This window comes from Myotis daubentonii, chromosome 4 (genome assembly GCF_963259705.1).
Source record: "Myotis daubentonii chromosome 4, mMyoDau2.1, whole genome shotgun sequence".
Classification (NCBI taxonomy): Eukaryota; Metazoa; Chordata; class Mammalia; order Chiroptera; family Vespertilionidae; genus Myotis; species Myotis daubentonii.
In genome coordinates this window covers 109,423,036-109,444,816 of record NC_081843.1, presented here as the reverse complement: position 1 = coordinate 109,444,816, position 21,781 = coordinate 109,423,036, and the positions used below count along the sequence as shown (strand labels likewise).

At 35.8% G+C, this 21,781-nt stretch overlaps 1 protein-coding gene across 7 annotated transcripts in view; it reads right to left on the bottom strand.

Annotated features, from left to right (window-relative positions):
* RICTOR (RPTOR independent companion of MTOR complex 2) overlaps positions 1 to 21,781 on the bottom strand; it is a 100,327-nt gene that overhangs the window by 30,563 nt on the left and 47,983 nt on the right. For 6 of the 7 annotated variants that reach the window (XM_059694895.1, XM_059694899.1, XM_059694896.1 and 3 more), the window contains 11 exons: positions 20,393 to 20,519; positions 18,917 to 19,086; positions 15,423 to 15,490; positions 9,903 to 9,970; positions 8,178 to 8,260; positions 6,209 to 6,296; positions 5,606 to 5,696; positions 4,320 to 4,386; positions 4,106 to 4,186; positions 2,238 to 2,338; positions 276 to 441 (listed from right to left, as the gene is read on the bottom strand). In XM_059694895.1, the coding sequence (XP_059550878.1) occupies positions 276 to 441; positions 2,238 to 2,338; positions 4,106 to 4,186; positions 4,320 to 4,386; positions 5,606 to 5,696; positions 6,209 to 6,296; positions 8,178 to 8,260; positions 9,903 to 9,970; positions 15,423 to 15,490; positions 18,917 to 19,086; positions 20,393 to 20,519 (1,110 nt within the window). The remainder of the gene's footprint in view (positions 1 to 275; positions 442 to 2,237; positions 2,339 to 4,105; positions 4,187 to 4,319; positions 4,387 to 5,605; positions 5,697 to 6,208; positions 6,297 to 8,177; positions 8,261 to 9,902; positions 9,971 to 15,422; positions 15,491 to 18,916; positions 19,087 to 20,392; positions 20,520 to 21,781) is intronic. The other variant, XM_059694897.1, reaches the window with a different exon arrangement.

The following is a 21,781-nucleotide window of genomic DNA, read 5'->3' as shown; positions in this document are numbered from 1 at the left end:
GGCAAATTTCTTACATCAGAAAAGTCTAAAATTTAAAAACAAAAGAAAATATTTTTCATTTTAAAATGAATTATCAAATGTTTTTTTACTTCTAAAGTTGTAAAAACACAACTCTAAACTGCCCAGTCATTATAAAACGTAGAAGCCATCAGGAAATCCATATGCATGAATAAAACTGAAAAGTCAAGCAAGTATATGTACTAGTATACTAAAATCCAAGCAAGTATGTGATACTTAAGGAAACTGAGTTATAGATTGTGATTTCTTTTCAGTACCTTAAGAACAAATATATCTTTCTGAACTCTGAGATATTGATCCCGTTTCTGATGTGTTGCAATTGCTTTCTGAATAATGTGATCTAAATGAAGGCTGTAAGGCTTAGGTCCTCGTTTCTTCATTTCATGGAAGCGTTTTAAACAGTTCAAGGCTGCACTGGCTCTCCTAATGAGAAAAAGGTTCAATTAACACTATAGCGAGCTAGCATAATTTTAAAGAGATCACTTTGGTAAATCACTCTATTAAAACACATAAACGCAAGGATAGAAATTATCACTATAAAGTAAATTATCAAATCAAATTTGGAAACACAAAGAAAAATATCAAGAACACTGGAAGAAATTCATGGCCATAAAAATTTAAGTCTATCAGGCTTTAGGAAAGCACATTTTTCCATCATGAAACTACTAAAATAAAAGCTGAAAGCTACCCTTACACATGTAAGCCTATAGTCAGGATCCCTAATGTCCAAAGTTTATAATTCAACTTCACTTTGTTAAATAATAGTATTTTCATTGATAGAATTAAAATCAATAAATAGAATATTATTTATCTATAGTGAGGCCCACATGTATATTTCTGAATAAAGCGAACTAAACTTTTGAGAATCAACACTAATAAAAGAGAAAAATGGTAATTGGCGTACGAGCTACCCTTTTCATTGGCTAATCAGGGCTATATGCAAATTAACTGCCAACTAAGATTGGCAGTTAACTGCCAACAAGATGGCGGTTAATTTGCATATGTAGGCACAATGCAGGGAGGCGAAAGGGAAAGCAGGAAGAAGCCCCCTGCCACTGACAGTGATCGGAAACCCAGGGGGGAGCTAAGAGCTGGGGGGCAGGGCAAAGGCGGCCCTGGGGCCGCCTTTGCCCTGCCCCCCAGCCATGATCGGAGAATCAGGTGCCTTTGCCGCCCTGGCCAGTGATAGCAGGAAGTAGGGGTGGAGCCAGCGATGGGAGCTGGGCACGGTCGAAGCTGGCAGTCCCAGGAGCTAGGGGTCCCTTGCCTGGGCCTAAAGCGAAGCCCACGATCGCGGGGCCGCTGCAGCTGCGGGTCCCCGCTGCCCGGGCCGGACGCCTCAGCCAGAGGCGTCAGGCCTGGGCAAGGGGCCGATCCTGCGATTGGAGGGTGATGGGGGTCAACGCCTGAGGGCTCCCAGTATGTGAGAGGGGGCAGGCTGGGCTGAGGGACACTCCCCCACACACACACCCAGTGCACGAATTTCGTGCACCGGGCCCCTAGTGTATTATAACTGTCAACAAAATTTCATAGTTCTGAACAGCTATGAGTTACATTTCACTAATATTATATAAAATATGAGGTCCATATATAGATGATTGAGGATGTAACTGGAAAAAAAAAAAAGATACCCCTGTCCTAGACATAATCTTTACCAAATGAAAAAATTCCTACTAGCACTTCCCAGTCAAGTTCCTCCACCTTTATCTTATTTTATTAGCACTGGAATTTTAGCAGAGCTATAGCTATCTTATCATACTTTTGTTTATAGATTCTATATTTGCAATATATCCTTCAGAGTTTAGCTTACTTCAATGTCTCTAATAAGGGTTTCTAAATTCCAACATTAATTTAACCCCACATATAAAATACATTGTCAATCTTTGTGCTTTATTAATTTGAAATAATTTAGATATTTTTTAAATAGCCTGAATTGCTGCTCAAAACATAAAAAAGTCACAACCAACGTTTTAGTGATCTGGTAGAAAGTCTATGTCCTTGTTCAAGAACATACTAGAAACATGCTAGAAAAAGTTTGTATTGTGGCCTACAATACAAATTATTAAATAAAACTATTAATTTCCCCCTTATCTATAAGGCTTCCCTGAAAGAATTTCCAAGCATACCTTATACATACTACTTTATAAAAAGAAGAGGTTATCTAAATGGTGGGTATTAAAGGTGCCAGGCACAAACTTTGCCAGAACTCTGATACTTACAGTCTCTTTTCCTTAGGGATATCAAAGGATGCTGCCATATTCATTAGGGTTGGCAGGCAGTGCAAATGATGGCTATGTGAATGAGGAAGAATTGTGTTTGCCTAAAATGAAACATAACATTTTATGAGAACTGAGAAATAGAAATATTTTACGTTCTAGATCAGCAGTTGCCAACCAGTGGTCCGTGGACCACTGGTGGTCAGTGAGGTCCGAAAGGTTGGCGATCGCTGTTCTAGATTATCCACAGATATAAAGCTAAAGACTCTTGAGGTTTTACTCATGAAATTAACTTAATGATTTACTTTCCAATATTTATAATTTTTTTCTTACCTACTTTCAATGAGAAGATGGAACAAATAGACTCACATTACATTAACAAAACTGTAAGTTTCATAGACCTTTTATCATAACATTAAATTATATTATTTTAAGTGGTAGACAAGTAAACTCAATTCTTAAATGATCTAAAAAACAATATATCAAAACTTATATCCAGAGCTATAATGTTACATTAAAAATATTTAAAATGCTAGATGCAATATAACTTATTAGTTGACTTCTTAAGTTTTAAAAATCATTATCAAACAGGTTTACTTCATATTCTGACATTTAAAATAAGAAACTTATTAACACTTGCTTTCCAAATAAAATTCTACCACTCCATCTGCTTTTATCAATGAAGATAACTAAATTAATTAAATGTAGAAGCCAAAATATATAAGAATAATAAGCAATGACCTAATAACACTGCTATACGACTCAAAATTACCAGCTTTTATATTTCAAGAGAATCATGGAATTCTGATGTATAGGTAAAAGGAACAGATGAAATGTTAAAATTGGTTCCTTTATATAAAAGCAAATAAATTTGGATATTGATATGCTTACAGGAAATATTTTGAGAATTAATAATGATCAAACTTGAGAACCTGCAATATTACTTAATTCTTTCATAGATGGGCTGGAGAACAGAGTAGCAAGTGGCTAAATAAATGATAAACAAGAAAGTTATCATTCAACTCTGTTTAATTCTCTTTCCTTCACTCACACAACCCAGCTGCTATGTGGAAACAAACAAACAAAAAACAACTGGGCCAGCCGGTGTGGCTCAGTGGTTGAGCATCAACCCATGTACCAGGAGGTTGCTGGGTCGACTCCCAGTCAGGGCACATGCCAAGGTTGCAGGCTCGATCCCCAGCAGGGCTGTGCAAGAGGCAGCCGATTGATGATGTTTCTCTCTCATCAATGTTTCTATCTCTCCCTCTCCCTTCCCCTCTCTCTAAAATCAATAAAAACAAATAAAAAAACAACTGGGATGTAGGGGTGCTAAAACAACACAAACAAAAAAATACACTGCCAATAACAGCAAGTTATACATATGATTTTAAAAGACTTGCCATAGGGTTTCTTCTTCTTTAATGAGTTTAAAATGGTTCTTTTTATTTAGTATTAAGAGGTGACCTATAAACAAGAATTTCTATCTTACCATCAAAGTCCCTCATTGCTGGGAGTAAGGAATGGTCAGATCACTTTCCTAGCTCCCTTTTTCCAGAAGTTACTGATATCACAATATCACAGGAAAAAATAAAAAAATATTCCCACCCTGTGAACCTCACTACAAGTTGACAGAGAAGACTATGTTCAAACAAGGCAGTTATATTTAGAAATTTTGTAGTTTTCTAAATTTTAGGCACTGAGTACCATATTCCATTCTAGCTGATTGAAGTAATTATCTATAGTTTTTTAATTCCTAAAAATAGAAAGTCTTTCTAAGAGCAATTAAGATTTATAGCACTCAAGTAGTTAATATTCAAAGTTAGTATAAAATATTAATGATATGAGCATACTATTAATATGTAAAAGCTTACCATATGTAAAAGCTCTCCTAAAAGGATGGTAGCTCTCACTGAGATATGGTCATCGCTGTTTGTTATCACTTCAACCAAACCCTTTTAAAAATAAAAATAAAATACCATAGTTGCAAAATAGTATACATGAACATATTTATGCATCATTTGTCTGTTGCTCTGAAAAAATTTTGTTAGTAAAAATATATAAAATAAAAGTGTTTATAAGTCTTACCTCTAAAAGTCCATTACGAATAAATGCGGAGAGTACCAGTGCCAAATAATTATCCATGAGGTCTGGCCTGTAATAAACACAGCACAGAAACAGTCTCACTAATATTCATATATTACATAATCTACACCAATAAAAGACAAACATGCAAATTGACCATACCTTCGCTATGCCTTAAACCATGCCCACTAGCTGATAAGAGCGACTATATGCAAATTAACCCAAACAAGATGGTGGCCAGCAGCCACGGAGCTGGAGCAAGCAGGAGGCTTGGTTGCCCCAATGATGGAGGAAGCCAAGCTTCTCGCTTGCCGCGGCAGGCTCTGAGCTCCACTCAAAGCAACAAAGTTTCAATTATAGAAGGTAAATAAACCCCAGATACCTGCTTTCAGCCGGCTGTGGCCATGGAGCTGGAGCGAGGAGGCTTCCCTCCCGCCCACCCTGGCCAGCTCTGAGCTCCTCTCAAGGTTATAAAGTTTCAATTATAGAAGGTAAATAAATCCCAGAATAAAAAAACAAAGAAAAAAAGGAGAGGGGGGAGCTTCTGTCACCAGGGGGCTTGGCCAGCCTAAAAACGGCCCGCAGCCCCTCACCCAGACTGGCCAGGCACCCCAGTGGGGACCCCCACCCTGAAGGGGGTGTGACCAGCCATGCAAACACCCATCAGCCCCTCACCCAGGATGGCCAGGCACCCAAGCAGGATCCCCACCCTGATCCGGGACACCCTTCAGGGCAAACCAGCCGGCCCCCACCCGTGCACCAGGCCTCTATCCTATATAATAAAAGGGTAATATACAAACTGACCCTAACAGCAGAACGACTGGGAATGCCTGGTCACTAGGACACACACTGACCACCAGGGGGCAGACGCTCAATGTAGGAGCTGCCCTGTGGTGGTCAGTGCGCTCCCACAGGGGGAGCTCTACTCAGGCACAAGCCAGGCTGATGGCTGCCAGTACAGCAGTGGTGGTGGGAGCCTCTCCCGCCTCCTCAGCAGTGCTAAGGATGTCTGACTGCAGCTTAGGTCTGCTCCCCGCTGGCAATTGGACATCCCCTGAGGGCTGCCGGGCTGCCAGAGTTATGTCTGACTGCCAGCTTGGGCCCGATCCCCCAGGGAGCGGGCTTAAGCCAGCAGGTGGACATCCTCCGAGGAGTCCCAGACTGCAAGAGGGCATAGGCCGGGCTGAGGGACGCCCCCGAGTGCACCAATTTTTGTGCACCGGGCCTCTAGTTTAATATAAAAACAGTCATTGTAATAAATTTGAACCATTTCTGTATCTAAATTCTACCTGGATCTGGCACGATGAGGAAGAATAGTTTTTGCTTCAGCTGCTACAAAGCCATCTGAGAGCCTCCAACTGTCCTGGAATCTGCCTGGATCTAAAATAGGTAAAAATAAGTAGTTAGGAGAAAATTAAACAAGTGTATATAACTACAAGCTAGCCAGGCTATGAATAATCTTTTTAAATATTGGTTAGGAAAGAAATAGGCTAAAAAAGGCATTCAGAAAAAAAATGATTTATATAAATGTACACAAATCTAACTATTTTGGGACTCTGGGGTCATTTGTCTAAAATAAGAATTAGATCATATAATTTGAGAATTATATAGGTTTCTTATTGTCTCCTCTTCCTTTCTTGGTCCATATTTTTATTAATTTCATTGCTCATTTGAAGAGCTAGGATGACAGGAGAAACTAAAAATTTCTTATTTTTAGAAATTTATTGGAGGTTTTACTTTTATATTAATTTCATGCCACTATAATGCAATAAGAAAAGAAAATTATACTCAATATTTAGTTGAGTACTTTTTATTTAAGGGATTGTGTCCATTAGGTTGCCATTTCAAAAATTATAACATTTGAATAGATGCAGATGCACCTTGATACTTACCTACACTGAGCAGTGCTTCTATGAACTCTTCAGTCACCACAGGCAGAGGAAGACGAAATATGTCATAAAGTACTTCAAGCAGACCTCTCTGCAAATGCAAATAAATACAGTGCATTAACTTTTATGGGGGGAAAAAAATCTTTGCTTAAAGATGTATTGAATGTTCTATTCTCAAAATAAAAAACTGATAAAAACAGAATAGGCTATACTACTCTCTGTCCATGGATTCATTCTTTGACTCTGACAGACAAAAAATCCAGGTTCCAGTCCAAAAATGCCTTTTCAAAATGGTGCACTGACCAGGAATTTCTCCATTAAGTCAGTCAACCCTCTTCACATCGAATGGAGAATTTCAAATTTCAAGCCCTGGCACCTGCCCCTCCAGGATGTCTACAAAATTGGTGGCATTGGTACTGTCCCTGTGGACACTGGTATTTCCAAACCCAGTATAACTAATGGTTATCTTTGCTCGAGTCAGACTTCAGTGTTACAACTGAAGTCTGTTGAAATGCATTATAAAACTTGAGTGAAGATCTTTCTAGGGACAATGTGGGCTTCAATGTCAATGACATGTCTATCCAAGATGCTCATCATGCACCATGGCTGGGGACAGCCAAAATGACCCATGAAGCAGCTGGCTTCACAGCTCAGGTGATTATCCTGAACCATCTAGGCCAAACCTGTGCTGTTTGCAAGTTTGCTGATTAAACCTGTGAGAAGACTGATTGTCATTCTGGGAAGAAGCTGGAAGATCGCCCCAAATTCTAGAAATCTGTTGATACTGTCATCATTGCTGTGGTTCCTGGCAAGCCCAGGTGTGTTGAGAGCTCCTCCTCTGGGTCATTTTGCTGTTCATGATATGCTGTTCATTTTGCTGTTCATGAACAGATGGTTGCTGTGGGTGTCATCAAAGCAGTGGGCAAGAAGGCTGCTGCAGCCGGCAAAGTCACCAAGTCTGCCAGAGGTCTCAGGATCTCAGAAGGCTACCTGAGTATTGCAACTAATACCTGACACCCAGTCTTAATCAGCACTGGAAGGAAGAACAGTCTCAGAACTGTTGTCTCTATTGGCCATGTATATTTAATAGTTTAAAAAAATGGTTACTGATAATGCATTGAAAACCTTCAGAAGGGAAAATGTTTGTGGACCATTTGTTCTGAGAGAGGGGTAGGGGGACTTTAAATTATTAAGTTTTTAAAATTAATACTTTTCAATGAAAACCACTTGACCAACCATTTGTCACACAATTTTGAGACCCACTAAAACACAGCTTCTTAAGAGAGAAAAAAACAAAAACCACCAAAAAAACAAAACAAAAAAAACCTACTGCTATCAGGCCTATATTAGATAAAAAATATATTAGACAAAAAATAACTATTAAATGCTTACTAAATACAAAATTTAATCTCTTCAGTAAGTCTTTAGTAACCCCACTGTACACATGAAGACACAGGTTTAAAAGTTAAAAGCAATATGCCTACCCAGCAGGCATGACTCAGTGGTTGAGCTAATTAACCTATGAACCATGAGGTCACAGTTTGATTCCCAGTGTCCTGGTGTGGGCTTGATCCCTAGTGGGGGTGTGCTGAAGGCAGCCAATCAATGATTCTCTTTCATCACTCATGTTCCTTTCTCTCTCTCTTTCTCTCACACATACTCTCTCTTTCCCTTCCTCTATGAAATCAATAAAAATAAGTATTTTTAAGAAGTAGTATGCCCAAGGTCATAGAACTATAAGTAAAACTAGTAGTCAAACTTCAATCAACCAGACTCCAAAAGCTATGTCCCTTCATCACTGCTGAGTAAGAAGTCAACTAAACTGCCCCAACCTCTACTCTAGGTGCCTGTTTCTGGATCTTTCCACGTATAACCACATCCATTTCCACCATCACCTGAAATAACCTTTTTACAATTACTTTCTTCTATTAAAAGTCCAAAAAATGAAACAATCAGAATAACTTTTACAAACCCTTATTTCCATATTTGGTATGCAAAGTACTCCAATTAGAGATTGAATCCCAGAGTTTCCAGGTTTACATAAATTAATAATACCTAAAGTATAAAAAGAAAAAAAATCATTGACTTGAATTTCAAAAAAATTAGTAATCTATATTTTCTCTTTGAGTTTGGGTTCAAAATTATTTGCTTAAGTCATCAAAATGATATTTCTCAAACTCTGATGTTTGATGTAATGTGAGAGATTACAGATTATGATACAGTCTCTATAGATCATACTCTGCACTAATCAGGAAAACGGGTGGTTGCATCTCATGAAGCAACTGTGTTCTGGAGTTCATTTGTCAATCAATTTTGGATTTTGAAATATATATAATAATGTTACAAATATACAAAAGCTTATAACTCATGAACAGTACCACAGTGTCTAAATACTATTTAGGAAATTATTTCTGTGAGAAAAATGTTTTCAGAGTCTTAACTTGTAATGCCGGTATTTTTCTTCTTACTTCATTAGGAGGGTTGAAAACTCTCAACCGTCTAAGTTTCTAATGATGGATCAGTATATAAGGGATAGAGGACAAACTGAAGCACGGTAGAAGTAATGTTTAAGAGATGCAAGGGAACAGAATGGCAGAGCTTAGAAACTGGAGGTAAGGAGAATGATAGTAGCTAGGCTGTCCTAATGGTTAGAGCAGGATAGAATTCATGTGTTGGTAAGACAGAAACTGCTCTAATGGCAAAGAAGTTGAAGGGTGGCAAAAGATGATAGTTGTAGCTAAAGGAAACTAAGTTAGAGTGAATTCTGAAGTAAGGGCAGTGATAGTTAAACTTGGCAGAAGGACTGTGTTGGTTTCTATGTTAAAATAGTGCGTGGAGGCTGGTTAAGTATAAAAAAGAATGTGTGATTGCTGGGCCCTCATAAATACCTAGTTTATCCACGAGGGTAAGGGGAAATAGGTAGTCATGAGGACACAGCATGAATGGAGATTTTACCAAAGCACTGAGAGGTCAGGGGAAGTCACTGAATACATACTGGCTAGGGGCCAATGGCTGGGATAGTAATCTGTATGGAAAAGATATCTTAGCATTACCTAGGTAACACAGATATGTTTAGGAAAATTTTCTTCTGTTTACTGCTACACTCCTTTGTATGCTATTCCTTAAATTATTCTACAAAGTCAAGAAGGAAGAAGGTATTTATTAATATAAAATAGCACACTTAGTGGTGGTATTATTTTAAGAAATATGTTTGCTTTCTATTCCACAGAAAGATAAAGCATGCTTACTCCCTCTTCTCAAGAAATGTAAGACTACTAATAGCCTACACCTTGCTTATTTGGTATTAATTATGTTTTATATTGTCCTTTTAGGTAACAAACTTTAGTTACATATACAGCTAACACCCTCATATATACATATATATAACCATATATACATATCCATATATATATATACATCCATATATACATATACACATCTATATATATATGTGTATATATATATGTATACACACACACACACACACACACACACACACACACATATATATATCTATATCATGTTTAATTTTTTTAATTGCCCAGGTAATCCTGAGTACATAGACTTACAAATAGTCAATTTTAATAATTCTTTGCAAATTCTTTTAGGTCTAAAAATAACATGTAAGACTAGATTAACATCTACATTAGATGCTGCATAATAACTTAACATTTGAAAACGAAGTCAAGTAACTTACCTGCCCATGACCGGAATGTTGCTATGATTCCCATTTTACTGGCTAGAAACCTTGCTTCTCTGTCTTCTCTGTGTGTGGTAGTGGAGGGGAGGAAAGAGGGAGTCAAGAAATATATTAAAATAAAAAGTGAGTTTTTCCTGGTACTGTATCAGAATAAGCGCTATCATTAGTTAGCAATTAAGTATTTACACAGGAAATTAAACAACTTGTTAAAAAAAACAAAGATTAGATCTACCTCAAAGCAAATTACCTAATTACATGGGAAACTCCCTCTCCAATTGAAGATTCACAACATGGTTTAAAATAAGTTACTCCCTCTGTCCCATAATAATAGTAGCAAATGAATATTTAAATGGGAATTATTGGCGAATGCAGCTCTAAGTTATGTTGTAGCGCAAAATTGCGAAGCCTTCCATCAAAATCAATGTTTCATGACATCTGTCATTTGTTTTGACACATCTTTCAATTTTTAGGTTAATCTAATTATTACGAATTATAACTATTTTTCTAATTTCATCCGCTGATCGAAATCAATTGTTTTATTTCAGTTGAATAGCAACCCATTGTAAAAGTAAGATGAAAAAAACAGAGTTTTCAAGCAAAGATCGAGTTGCGATTGTCTAGTTCTTGATGCATCAAAAGAAAAAGGGAAAGTTGCAGAAAGGTGCAATTACGTTAGCTGCAAAACAATTTAAGTGCAACAGAATGACCATATCAAGAATTTGGAAACGTGCTTCTGAAAATAATTGTTAAGGAGAATCTTATGCTAATGTTGATTCTTTGAAAAAAACAAAACTGTGGACATAAATGCAAAGATTATGGAGGAAAAACTTGAAAAACTTAGACATATTCCTCTTAGCAGAAGAGGCACCATATTAGCCTTTGATAGTATTTCTCCCGAAATACTGGATAATACGTTTCTGTCACTTCAACAACTTATGCTGGAAGCAGTGAAGAACGCTGGCTCCAATCATTTCCAGCGCACGCACACAGGGAGAGCAAAGCCTCGCAGCCAAGGGGTCCTCCCTACAAGTCTAAAATGCAGTAGCGAAATTACTGAAAAATCCAGGAACTCTCTGAACACTCAAAATAAAAATTAGGAGTACTATTTTTAATTTATTGTTTAATTTAATCTAGTTTTTTTATAATAAATGTTGCATTCTATATTTATTTTCTTTTGCTACTATTATTATGGGACAAATTACATTCATCAACTGCTACTATTATTATGGGACAGAGGGAGTATAAATTTTGACTTTTCTATTTAGTTCTACATTTCCTGCTCTTTTGGAAAAATATTCTTAGATAGCTCATTAACACCTTTAATTGACCACTGGAGACACCACCAGCCTGTTTAGTAAGCATTTCTCTCTGGAGGCTGCCCCTCAGGAGAGAAAACTACCATGTAAACCTCTTACTTTTATCACGTGTATTCAAGTTGCTTCAAAATTTTTACCCAAACTTATTTGAGCATTTTCAACAAGCAAGCTCAACACCTACTCACTGAAATGTTATTAAATAACTGGACAGTGTTAATATCAACAGCTTCTTTCTACTTTGTAGTTGTGTATCCAATCATCTCACTTGTTCCTTTCTATGCAATAGTTTATTACAATTAAGCAACAGAACTATAGTTTTGACCCTTCAACAACACAGGTCTGAACTGCACAGATCCACTTAAATGCAGATTTTTATTTATAAATATGTACAGTACTGTAAATGCATTTCCTCTTCCTTATGATTTTCTTAACATTTTCTTTTTTCTTGCTTATTTTAAGAATGCAGTATATTTGTATTTAAGTTTTGGGGGAGACAAAAATTATACACAATTTTCAATTGTGCAAGGTGTCACACCAAACCTGCATGTTGTCTAGGGGTCAACTGTACTTATATTGGTTAAACATTTTCCATGGGTGACTTATGACCAGTTTCAATGCTTCTAGCTGTCTTATACTCCATGCCACCTCAACCATCTCTACCCTGTCAACTGTCCATTTTTTTCTGTGCCCTCTTTTATTCTTCCCTAACAGAGTTCTTAACAGTTTTGAGAATACAGAAATCAAGAGAATTGGGAAAGAAAAAACAGAAGGGATAAAAATTTTAAAAAGACAGAAAATCAAAGAGCAGTAATCAGGTAGTCTACGAGAGAAATGAAACATTTAAAAACACATACACAAAAACAAACACACTAAGCTCTATAGCATCACTTAAAATGAGAATATAACAGAAACTAAAATGGGGGAGTAAGGGTGGTGGAAGAAATGAGAATTGGATAACTGTCTAAGTTTTCAATGCTCCTTCTCTTAAAAATGTTAGTAATATCACTTCTATCGACTGCATGGTCATCCATTTTCTAACCTACTCACTAAATCTGTAATATTTAAAAAAAAACCACACATTTATTTCCTTATTCCCTGCCACAAAGTACTCATGCTCCCATTAAATGCCCACACTCCAGAAACTTAGTATACGTAAAGTTCAGACCCAAATAGGAAAAAAGAATTTGGTGAAATGTATTTTCCCTCTTCTAACTAAAAAATACCCCAGGTGCTCTCTTGCTTATCCTGATAAATGCCCCCACCCCCTTGTGATTCTGTGTCCTAATCCCTGGATCCTGTGTACTGTATATGATATCACCACAATGATAGTGATTATTTTATGCTTATAGCCCAGAAGACCCTAAGAAAGGGAGATTGTTGGTAGGCTCTATCCAACTGGAAAGTTTTCTCTAGCTGGTGGCAGACAAGCAAGTCTGAGAGAGATTCAAAGCACAAGGATTCGAGCAGTTCTTGCGTTTGAAGATGGAAGGAACCATGTGGCAAAGAAAGAGGGTGGTTTCTAGAAGCTGAGAGTAGGCCCTAGCTAACAGTCAACAAGGAAACAGAGTCCTAAGTTGTAGAATAGCAAGGAAGTGAATTCTGCCAACAACCTGAGTGAGGTTGAAAATGGATTTTTCACCACAACCTCCAGATAAGAGCCATACCAGACTTCTGAGTTACCAAATTCTGAGCTAATAAAATGATGTTATTTTAACCTGCTACACATTGGTAGTAATTTGTCACAAAGCAATAGAAAATGCATGTGCTCTCCATCAATAAAGAGAATGTCCAAGTGTCATTTAAAAAGTCAAGAAAAGGGCTTAAAAATCCTGCATTCAAAACTTAGCAAAAACAGGTTGGAGAAGTATTTTTTTATTTTATTTTATAGTTTAAAGTATTACAGATAGTAGTACATGTGTCTCCTTCCAACCACCTCCCCCCCATTGACCTCCCCCCGGCCTCCCCTACCCCTTAGTACATGCCCTCACCCGACCCCCCCATTGTCTTGTGTCCATTGGTTATGCTTATGTGCATGCATACAAGTCCTTCAGTTGATCTCTTCCCTCCCCCTCTCCAAACTCCCCAGCCTTCCCGCTGTAATTTGACAGTCTGTTCCATGCTTCTCTGCCTCCGTATCTATCTTTTTGTTCATCAGGTTATAATGTCGTGTATTATCCATAAATGAGTGAGATCATGTGGTGTTTTTCTTTCACTGACTGGCTTATTTCACTTAGCATAATGCTCTTCAGTTCCATCCGAGCTGTTGCAAATGGTAAGAATTCCTTCTGTTTTATAGTAGCATAGTATTCTACTGTGTAGATGTACCATAGTTTTCTAATCCACTCATCTGTTGATGGGCATTTAGGCTGTTTCCAAATTTTGTCTATTGTAAATTGTGCTGCTACGAACATAGGGGTGCATATATCCTTTTTGATTGGTGTTTTTGGTTTCTTGGGATATATTCCTAGAAGTGGTATTACTGGGTCAAATGGCAGTTCCATTTTTAAATTTTTGAGGGAACGCCATAGTTTTCCACAATGGCTGCACCAGTCTGCATTCCCACCAGCAGTGAAGGAGGGTTCCTTTTTCTCTGCATCCTCTCCAGCACCTGTCATTTGTTGATTTGTTGATAGCCATTCTGACAGGTGTGAGGTGGTGCCTCATTGTCATTTTGATTTGCATCTCTTGGATGATTAGTGACTTTGAGCATGTTTTCATGTGTCTCTTGGCTTTCTGAGTGTCCTCTTTCGAAAAGATTCTATTTAGGTCCTTTGCCCATTTTTTGTTTGGATTATTTTCCTTTTGTTGAGTTGTATGATTTCCCTGTAAATGTTGGAGATAAAACCCTTATCGAAGATAACATTGGCAAATATATTCTCCCATACAGTGAGCTTTCTTGTTGTGTTGTTGATGGTTTCTTTTGCTGTGCAGAAGCTTTTTATTTTTTATATAATCCCATTTGTTTACTTTCTCCTTAGTCTCTTTTGCCCTAGGATCTGTGTCTGTAAAGATATTGCTACGACATATGTCTGCAATTTTGCTGCGTATGGAGTCTTGTAGGGTTTTTATGGTTTCCCGTCTTACATTTAAGTCCTTTAGCCATTTGAGTCTGTTTCTTAAACAGAGAACATCTTTGCTCAGGACATGATATGTTAGGATGTGGTAAGTCCACAGTGATAAAGGTGATTAAAGATATAAAACCACTGTTTTGAATTCAGGCGAAAAATGAAAAACAATAAAAATATAGGCATATTTCACAGTGTTCCAAACTTAGTGAGGAATTTTAATAGCAACAGCTCAAAATAAGCAAGTATGTCTGCAACCCAACAATCCTACTAGGAAAACACCTCATAGCATATTTACTGGAATTGTGTCATACATACTGTGCATTATTTGACCTCTGGATCAGTTTAATTAAGTAAAAGGTTATTCTAGAATATCTAGTGAACTATGTGCTTTTCTCTCCCAAAAGACCCTGAAAATTATCCTCTCATTTCTAGAAAATAATCTTTACTCTAACTCCTTGTATTTCCCTTTGAACCTTACTCTCAAAATTCTACCTACACTATCTTCCTGTTTACTCAATTTGTTAAGGAAGCTCTTCATTCCATCCCCCTTATTTCATTCTTTTAGTCTCTCAATGTAATTATGTTAAAAATACATACAATAAAAAAAAACAACACCAAAGATCTAGTTTTCTACTGCAGCCTAACTTACTTTTTAAGAAAATTCTCACCCAAGGATATGGGCTATATTTTTAGAGAGAGGAAGGGAGAAGAGAAGAGGTGAAGGGGGGGGGGAGGGAGAGAGAGAGGGAGAGAGGGGGAGAGGAGGGGGGGAGAGAGAGAGAGAGAGAGAGAGAGATAGAAACATCGATTGGTTGCCTCCTGTGCACACCTTGACCAGGATCAAACCCGCAAACCAAGTTTGTGCCCTGACAAGGAATTGAATCCACAACCTTCTGGTGCACAGGATGATGCTCCAAACGATTGTGCCACCAGCCAGGGCATAACTTACACTTTTTAAATAAGAAATTAACTCTAAGTCTTTAATTACATTAGCAGAGACTTACAACGTAACTCCATGAAATAATACATTTACTCAAACTCACACTGTCTGGCTCTACATGCAATCAGACAAATTTAAAACTTTAACAGTAACACACGCCATCTTTAAAGTTATAGGAACACGTGATACTTACTTGAGCTGTCCTTCAGCCGTATCTGGACTATGTCTGTAGTGAAAATCAGTATAGGGCGCTAAAATTCGCTAATTAAAAAAAAAGCAGGAAGAGAAAAAGTGTCCTTATTGTAAAATGCATTCTTTCTGTAACAAGCTAAAATTAATTCTACTTCTCTATATCCTTAATTGGGTATATTGTTTGAGAAACTTATTTCTTTAAATTCATCATCAACAAATATACTTGAGTAATTTTTTAAATGTAGAAATTGAATTTTTGAAATATTAAATTGAGGTATAACAGAAATGTATGATTTGATGGATTTTCTCAAACTAAGTGCTCTCCTTTACCCAGCACCAGATGAAGAAAATATCAGCAGCCTCAAAACCTCCTTACCCCCCTTTGTACTCACAAGTCACTACTGACCCCAGGATTACTACCCTGACCTCTAACACTATGAGTTAGTTTTGCCTATTTTTGAGCATTATTTAAATGGTTTTACTTTATAAATTAATTCTGCTCTTGTTGCTAGTATAAAGAAATATAAGCTATTTTTGTGTATTGTCCCTGTATTTAGCAACCTTGCTATAAATTCACTAATTTTAGTACTTTAACCACTCTATCTCATTTTCTAAAGTCTCTCACTGCCTATTGCATTACTGATCTGAATTTTAATTTTAAATAATTTAAGATACAGAAGACATCACTGATATTGTTTTTGACAATCAGTATTTTTTTATATTTAGTTATATATATATTTTTTCCTTCCTCCATTTCCTTGTCTTAGATTATTTTCCTTCTGATTGAGACTCCCTCTAGCCATTCTTTCTTTGTTTTTAAACAATACATATTAATTATCTCACATGGTTTCTGTAGGTTAAGGCTACTGATCATCTTTTCCTGATCACCACCTGAGTTAAATTGAGACTATGTTGCAATTTTGATAAGCTATAGTGAGTACACTTCAGTTTTCCTGTGCCTACAGTATGGCCTTCCAGTGCTTTCAATAGAAAGCTTAACAAGTATTTTTCTCCTTAGAGTTTATTTTTTCTTAAGTTTTGAACAAAGATCTTTAGCTATCCATCCAGGATAGCTTTAGATTTGGGGAAATGTCAAGAACAGGAATCAGCTATGAAATGTCCAGTTTTGTCACTTTAGTAACACACAACTGCCAAATGCTCCTCCTGTTTTTCTGATCTCAGCAAAAACCCATGTGGATTTTCAGCTTGTAATTATATCCTGATCAGTAAGTGGACCCAGGAAAGAAAGCAATTGCATAATCAGTGTATACTATTTCTTAAAGGCCTTTCATTGTTCGCTCATGGCCCCCTGCCTAGGCCTTTGCATCCTATGCACTGGAGACTACAGCATATTCCACTGTGCTTTCCTCAGGTTTTAACATGTAGCTTCTACTTGGCACAGATTCTCATTTCAGCAAATGTCTGGAGGAGTAAGACAGACTTGGTAGACTTTTCATATCTCCAGGCTTGTCATGCCATAACCCCTAGGACTGCCAAATGATCTGGTCTTCTATCTAGGCTTTGGTCCTATTTTTAGTTGCTAGCCCAATCTGCCAGTGCTCCCAAGGGCATCTATGGATCTTCAGGGAAACTCTCCAAGTATCTTCCTTCCTTCCTGGTCCTTGTTGCTTTCGCAGCTCTATACTGAATTACACGTATGATTTCCACAAATACCCAGTTTTTCCTGTTTTCCATAGCAGATGCTATGAACTACTCTATCCCACTCTGAAGTTTAATAAATGTTTCTTAAATTTACTTTAAATTACAGTTAATTTACAACCTTTACAGAGTATCTATTTTATTAACATTATTATATTAAATCTACATTTTTTCCTGAGATCAAAACATATTACATATAATATAAATAGAAGCCAGGGTAAATTTAAAAAAGGGTTTCTAACAGGAGGAAGATTTGGGCCTAACAACAGACAGTAGCACTGAAAATGTTTTTTTTTTTTTGTATGTAGAAAAGGGAAACAATTATCAATTTACAGTGAAAATTGATAAAATTTAACACATAGAAATGAGGACAATATTCTCTTTGCTGCAGTTTCTACAATGAAGAAGATGTTAAAGTAAAAGATGATGATGATAAAGTAGATGATGATGATGTTAAGTACCATCCAAGGCAACCAGTATTAGTTAGGTATTTATTTTGCGCCAAGTACTAAATAAAATATTTTATGTAGATTAGAATTAATATATGAGAAGCACTTGAAAAATAATGCCTAACTCATTATAAGCTTTACATTAGTATTAGCTACTGCTATTATTACTGCTACCGCTGCTGCTGCTACCGCTATTATTACAGTACTTATTCTTCACAACTCTTCAAGGTATAAACCATGACCTTCATTTTACCTAAGAATAAATGGGCCCAGGACAGGCTAATAAGTAGTCCCAAATCATAAAGCTAGTAGGTCATACAGCAAAAAATCAAAACCAGATCTGTTCAGCCCAAAGTCTATGTGCTTAATCACTGTGCTATTCTGAGGGATCTTGTTAAGGAAAAAAGAAACTAATTTTGTGGTTTTAAAGAACAACATAGGAGCAAAGATATAGCCATCTACTTAAACATCTAACATATTATTTGAAGTTTTTTTCACTTTGGGCTTTTTAATCTGCTTTACAATTAAACAAAAAGGAACAAAAAGGAGGCCTACACATATTATCTTCCTTCACTATAATAATCTTGCCAATCTTAAAATTATAGATTTTTAAAAATAAAACACACACAAAAGAATGTAAAGCTATACATACAGTAAAATGTAAAAAATGCCAGTCTATTCCCATTGGACTACCTTAAGTAATGTATTTAAAATCACATATAGAGAAAAATGTTGTACTTAAATCTGTTGGTATGATATAAGCTAATGTCAATGTTATAATCTAAAACATTTTTAATATCCCTAAGAGAAACAAAACTAACATTTAGGACAAATTTTATATAAAATGATTTAGAGAAACAAACTAGGGCACAATAAATTTTTATACCTGGCATAATTTCAACCCCAATACAAACAAATTTTGAGTTTAAACTTACTCTAAATGATATCTGCAATGAACAACAATGTACTATAGTCACACAAATAAACTATTAGAATATTGTGTGTGGTAATTCTGTTCTAACTTCCACTATATAGTTTATTATAAAAGACTAATCATTTTAGTCTATGAAAAACAATGAATTAGTAAAAAAAAAATTTTTAATGTCTTCTATTTCTTTCAAGTATATATGGTCATTAGTTGCTAACAAGTGCTTCTAAGTTCAGAGACTTTTAGCATGGTTTAGATAAATAAATGGTGTATTTTTAGCAAGACCTATTCACAAACAACATATTAAAGTCTTTAGCTATAGAATATTGCTGGGAATAAGGCAGTATTAGTAAATTTAGGTTTGATAATGCTGTGCTGCATTTACTTACTTTAAAATTGTGAAGTGAGAGTTGTATTTAAAGTCATCTTAAAACTAGTAAAGAATATTAAAGTTCCTACCTCTAATTCTACATCAGCTCGCACATATTGTCGGGTCTTTGGATGATTAAGGAGGTGCAAAATTGTAGTAATGAGGGCCTCATTTATTCGACTTAATTGGCAATCGATCACGTTTTTCAAGATGGTGTTTAGTCCACCTCGAAGGGCCACCACCTCTGGATTCTGAAGTGCTAAAATAAAAAAGAAAAACTTAATATATTATATAGGGGATAATTAACAAAAAATATTCTGAAATTGGGGCTTTTATTTTAAAACAATTTCCTTTCTGACTTGGAAAACTCTCCAGTTTGAAAAGGGCACGTGGATACAATGTTCTAATAAGAGGCACTGAATATACTTCCCAAACCTCTGATTTTAATTTTTATGTCTCTAAATTATTTTTTCATATCCTTTGTTCATATTTCACTGGAATGGTTTTTCTTTCCTATTAATTGAAAAGACTTTTTTATATAGTGGGAATATTAGTCCTTTGTTTCAAATCTTTTATCAGATTTGTAACTTTACTTTAGATTTTAAACTCAGATTTTAAGCTCAGGAACTCCTTTTCTTCAAAGATCAGGCACCTCAATATATGTGTGCACAAACATGAGGTTGAACTTTTTCACTATGTTGTTTGGCCATGCATATATTGCTTTGAGGATTGTCTGTTTTTCCTATTGATCTGTATATAAGTAAGTTATTTACTTATCATGTTTGTTACTTTTTTTTTCTTTGTTCTTTCACTGTAGGATGTTTTCTTGCCTTCTTACAATAAAATCTGAAGCTGCTGAAATCTGATTTTCTTTGTAATTCAAAATTCCTGTTCCTTACAATGATCAGCAAATATTTATCCACTTTTCTGTTTTCCACATTTAACTCATTTTTTTAAATATATTTTTATTGATTTCAGAGAGGAAGGGAGAGGGAGAGATAGATAGAAACATCAATGATGAGAATCATTGATCAGCTGCCTCCTGCACACCCCTTAGTGGGGATTGAGCCCACAACCCAGGCATGTACCCTTGACCAGAATTGAACCTGGGACCTTTCAGTCCACAGGCCAACGCTCTACCCACTGAGCCAAACCAGCTAGGGCATCCCATTTAACTCTTTAATCTTTTTGCATTTAGAATTCCTTTTTTTTTAAAAAAAAAAAAGTATGACAGATTATTGCTTTTAACTAACACCAAGATATTAAGATATAGTGTGGTTAACAAATGTCTGAAAGACAGACTTAAAGAGATTTGATTTTAATTACCAGAATTTGTACAATTCTTATGTACTAAATTTCATGATGAGAAAAACTTTAAAAGTTATAGTGTTAAGGTCACTTAAGAATTATTTGTTAAATAGCAAGTTCTCTATTCTCCTATCAGTAATGTGTACTACTTTTTCATATCTTTGTTCCAGTAACTAAAGAATTTATGTGTTAAAGACATTAAGGAATGTTACATATTCTTTATAAAATACTACAGTTTTATTACTCAAAATTCTAACCTAGTTCACAGATAATAGCAATGCATGCTCGGACCATTCTGTCTCTTTCTTGAAGTCCATCATTTCCAACTGCTATTAATGAGTTGGCCACAGAGCTAGGAAACAAGGAAGCATTCACAGTAATCATCTGTAACAGGGAGAAATCAGAAAAAGAAGTTACTTACTTCATAATACATTTTTAAAACCTACTTTGCTTGGTTTGAGGTTTTTAAGATTATGAGTTTTTATAAGATTTAGGCATCACTTTTAATCTTCTGCTTCATATGAACATTTCAAATAATTAATATAACTAATAATTGATGCAACTAATGTTAATATCATTACTATAAAAAAAGTGTTCCTTTTTTCCCTGATAGTTCAGATCACAAATTAGTTGACCAACAAAATTTAATGTTTCTGAGATATTAAGCTCCTCAGGAATAGAATCTACATTTCAAACACTTCTCGATACCTAGACATAGTATATTAGTGGGGACAACAGCTGTCAACACACTACTGTATTATTGCATTCCTGACTTCCTTCTCCATATACCCATTTACCTCATTATCTCTACTCTCATCCCCATCAAACTCACTGACGTGGCTCCCCATTCTTTCTCATTTGCTGTAATTAATGTCTGATAATCTCCCTATCTGTAGCCATCATTTGTTGCTATTCCAAAAGGCAAAGTTAATAATCTATAATCTACCTTTAGTATTTCAAATTTTACAATAGAAATAGTATGTCTCTGGTGATAAACTTCGGATGAATCTCACTTTGAGTGAAAACTATAATTGGCAATAACATTTGGAAAACTGAAAATAGATAACATGTATCTTCAGTTAGGGAAACAGAAAAAAAACAATTATGTAGTGAATGACTGTTTAATAAATAAAGACTATTGGGTAGATGAAGTATTTCAAAATAAATTCCTGAAGTGGGAGTAGAAGAAAATGTTTTCTTTTACTTAGGTGGTGATAAAATATTGGGATAATTAACCTGTCCTAGATATTAATGCATTTATAATCCTGTTGAAAAATAAGACTTTTACTATGAAACAATTAGAGGATGCAATATAACTAAATTAAAGATACCCAGTTAAGTCTTATAAAGGGTCAAAGGAAAGATCTGTATTGACTAGAGTACTTACACATGATTTATGTTATTTAAGAAGCATTATGCAGTTTTACAAGGTTCAAATGAAATAAGATACTGTTCCACAACCATAAAATAGATTTCCAATAACTATAGAAACTACAAAATTCTCACATTCATTTCTTAATCAGTATTTTCTACTCATCAGAAATGTTGGAATAGGAGAGAAGGGAAAGGAGGTATAGAAAACTGATCTTTCTAGATGACAAAATTCTAACTTCTTATGATATTAATTTGTATTTTAATATTTATTG